This window comes from Cynoglossus semilaevis, chromosome 9, assembly GCF_000523025.1.
Source record: "Cynoglossus semilaevis isolate Cse_v1.0 chromosome 9, Cse_v1.0, whole genome shotgun sequence".
In the NCBI taxonomy this organism is placed as follows: Eukaryota; Metazoa; Chordata; class Actinopteri; order Pleuronectiformes; family Cynoglossidae; genus Cynoglossus; species Cynoglossus semilaevis.
The window spans coordinates 15,823,965-15,826,171 of record NC_024315.1 but is presented as its reverse complement, the minus strand read 5'-3'; the positions used below and the strand labels follow the sequence as shown (position 1 = coordinate 15,826,171).

At 42.3% G+C, this 2,207-nt stretch overlaps 1 protein-coding gene across 1 annotated transcript in view; it reads left to right on the top strand.

The window, feature by feature from the left end:
• Positions 1 to 1,312, top strand: part of LOC103384136 (galactosylceramide sulfotransferase-like) — a 3,318-nt gene extending 2,006 nt beyond the window's left edge. Inside the window, exon 3 of the mRNA XM_025058957.1 lies at positions 1 to 1,312. This exon is cut by the window's left edge and continues 3 nt beyond it. Within this exon, the coding sequence (XP_024914725.1) occupies positions 1 to 675 (675 nt within the window). The 3' untranslated portion in view covers positions 676 to 1,312.
• The last annotated feature ends 895 nt before the right edge of the window (positions 1,313 to 2,207 follow it).

The following is a 2,207-nucleotide window of genomic DNA, read 5'->3' as shown; positions in this document are numbered from 1 at the left end:
CCCGATCTCTACTTCGGCCCAAAGAGTTTGAACTCCTTTTATATCAAGAATCTGCTCTTTTTCGATTTAGGACAGGACCACACCTTGGACTCGAATGATCCCAGAGTAGATGAGGCCATCAGGCTCATTGCTGAGCGTTTTCATCTGGTCATGCTGGTGGAGTATTTTGAGGAGTCTCTTATCCTACTTAAGGACACCCTCTGTTGGGAGATGGCTGACATCCTTTTCTTCAAGCTCAACGCACGTCAGCAATCCACTGTGTCTAAACTCAGCCCAGAACTAAGAGAAAAGGCGCTGCAGTGGAACGCCATTGACTGGAAGCTTTACAAATATTTTAACCGGACTTTCTGGGAGAAGGTGGAGGCGTACGGACGAAAGCGAATGACAAAGGATGTCAAAGAACTCAAGAGAAGAAACACAGAGCTGCAGCAGATCTGTATTGAGGGGGGTCACCCTGTCGCAGCTGAGAACATCCATGAAGAGAACATGCAGCCGTGGCAGCCCATTGGAGAAAAATCCATTATGGGATATAATTTAAATAGAAACATAGACAAAGACTATCAGGTGTTGTGCCAAAAAATGTTAACCCCGGAAATTCAATATCTGACAGACTTGGGGGTTAACCTCTGGCTAACTAAGCTGTGGGGACACGTGAGGAATATCATCAACTGGTGATATGTGACAAAATGTTAAATAATCTTTTAAGAGTAGGGCACTGTGCTTTATATATATATGTGTGTGTGTGTGGGGTGTGTGTGTGTGTGTGTGTGTGTGTATACATGGATTAAATTTGTTGCAGTCTGGAACATGTTGTAGCTCAGGAGAGGACATGAAACCGATGCCAATAAAAATAATAGCTGTGGTTTAAAATATTTATATTCCATTTACTACTAAAACCAATATTAAATCATTCTGTTCCTCCATGGTTTCACTTTGAAAACAAGTGGGAAACTGGATGGCAACGTCAATAGTAAACAGTCAGCTATTTGGTAAAACGCATTCAAAATTTGTTTTATTTCCATACATAACTGTGCATATGTATGGAAGTCATCTCATCTCCTTTATTACTGTCTATTCAAACTACAATCTAGATTGTACCTTCCTAGTTTGTCAGGTTTTGGTACAATGTTAAACCTCTAGTGCTTCATCCTTCATACAGTTATTCCAGCCATCTTTGCTGTGACATAATGTCATTAGTCATCCTAAAATAATTAGCCGTGGCTGTAATGGAATCAATAAATGTGCATTTGCTGGAACTGCTTCCTTATTTTGATTATATGATTACAGACTAAATAAATAAATTGCACCTTTCCTATCCCCTCATTTTTCACTTGTGGTAACAATAAAGAACACACTCCTGGGCTGAAACACTTGGGGGTTGGGGTGGGGAGGGGGGTGAATATCAACAAACTATTCCCAGTAATGCACAAACATTGACAGAGCCGATGTTAAAAATGTAATTCTGCCAACCAAACAGTAGATGGCGGTAGAGTCCAAGATAATGAATGTTTCTGTTTAAGGCGAAGAGAATGTTTTTCCCCCTCTGCTTCCGGTCTGCTGAATGAAGGAACTAACGCTGGTCAAATATATACAGCAATATAGAGACGACGAGTAGATTCCTGTATATGTGACACCACGTAAAGGACAAACGAGGCCAAGATCATCTGAGGTGGTTAAAACTGTTCTGATCTTGTCAGTACTGTTTGTCAACATGAAAACAATTTCAGCGAGAATCGTGAACCTGAAGCTCTAACATCAGGCCATGTTAGGGGGAGAGAAAACACTTCTAGAGCAGGCCAGCCGGAGTGTATGAATAATAGTTTCATAAAAGGTGGAGGGTGAAAGGAGTAGAGGGAGCAAAGGTGAATGGGTTCAAGTACCTGCCACAAAAGAGGTGAAGGAGAAGCTACAGACCAGAGTCAGGAGGGAAGTGTGACGGAGGACACCTTAAATAAAAGGGAAGGTGTAGAAAACGGTGGCGTGACCTTTGTTTCTATCTTTAGTCCTGTTTCCTAAGGTTAGCTAACAGAGGCTAGGGTTAGCTAAGCCAAGGGTTGGCCATTTTGGAGATAAAGTTAGAGTCATTGTTGTAATAGTTTGGCCCAAAGAGGTGGTGTCATGAACAAAGGAGGGTGAGAGGTTAGAGGAAATGAGGCACGTGCAGTGGCTGGACTCCTGCCTGCCACCCAGAGGTTGGGTTGCATCTG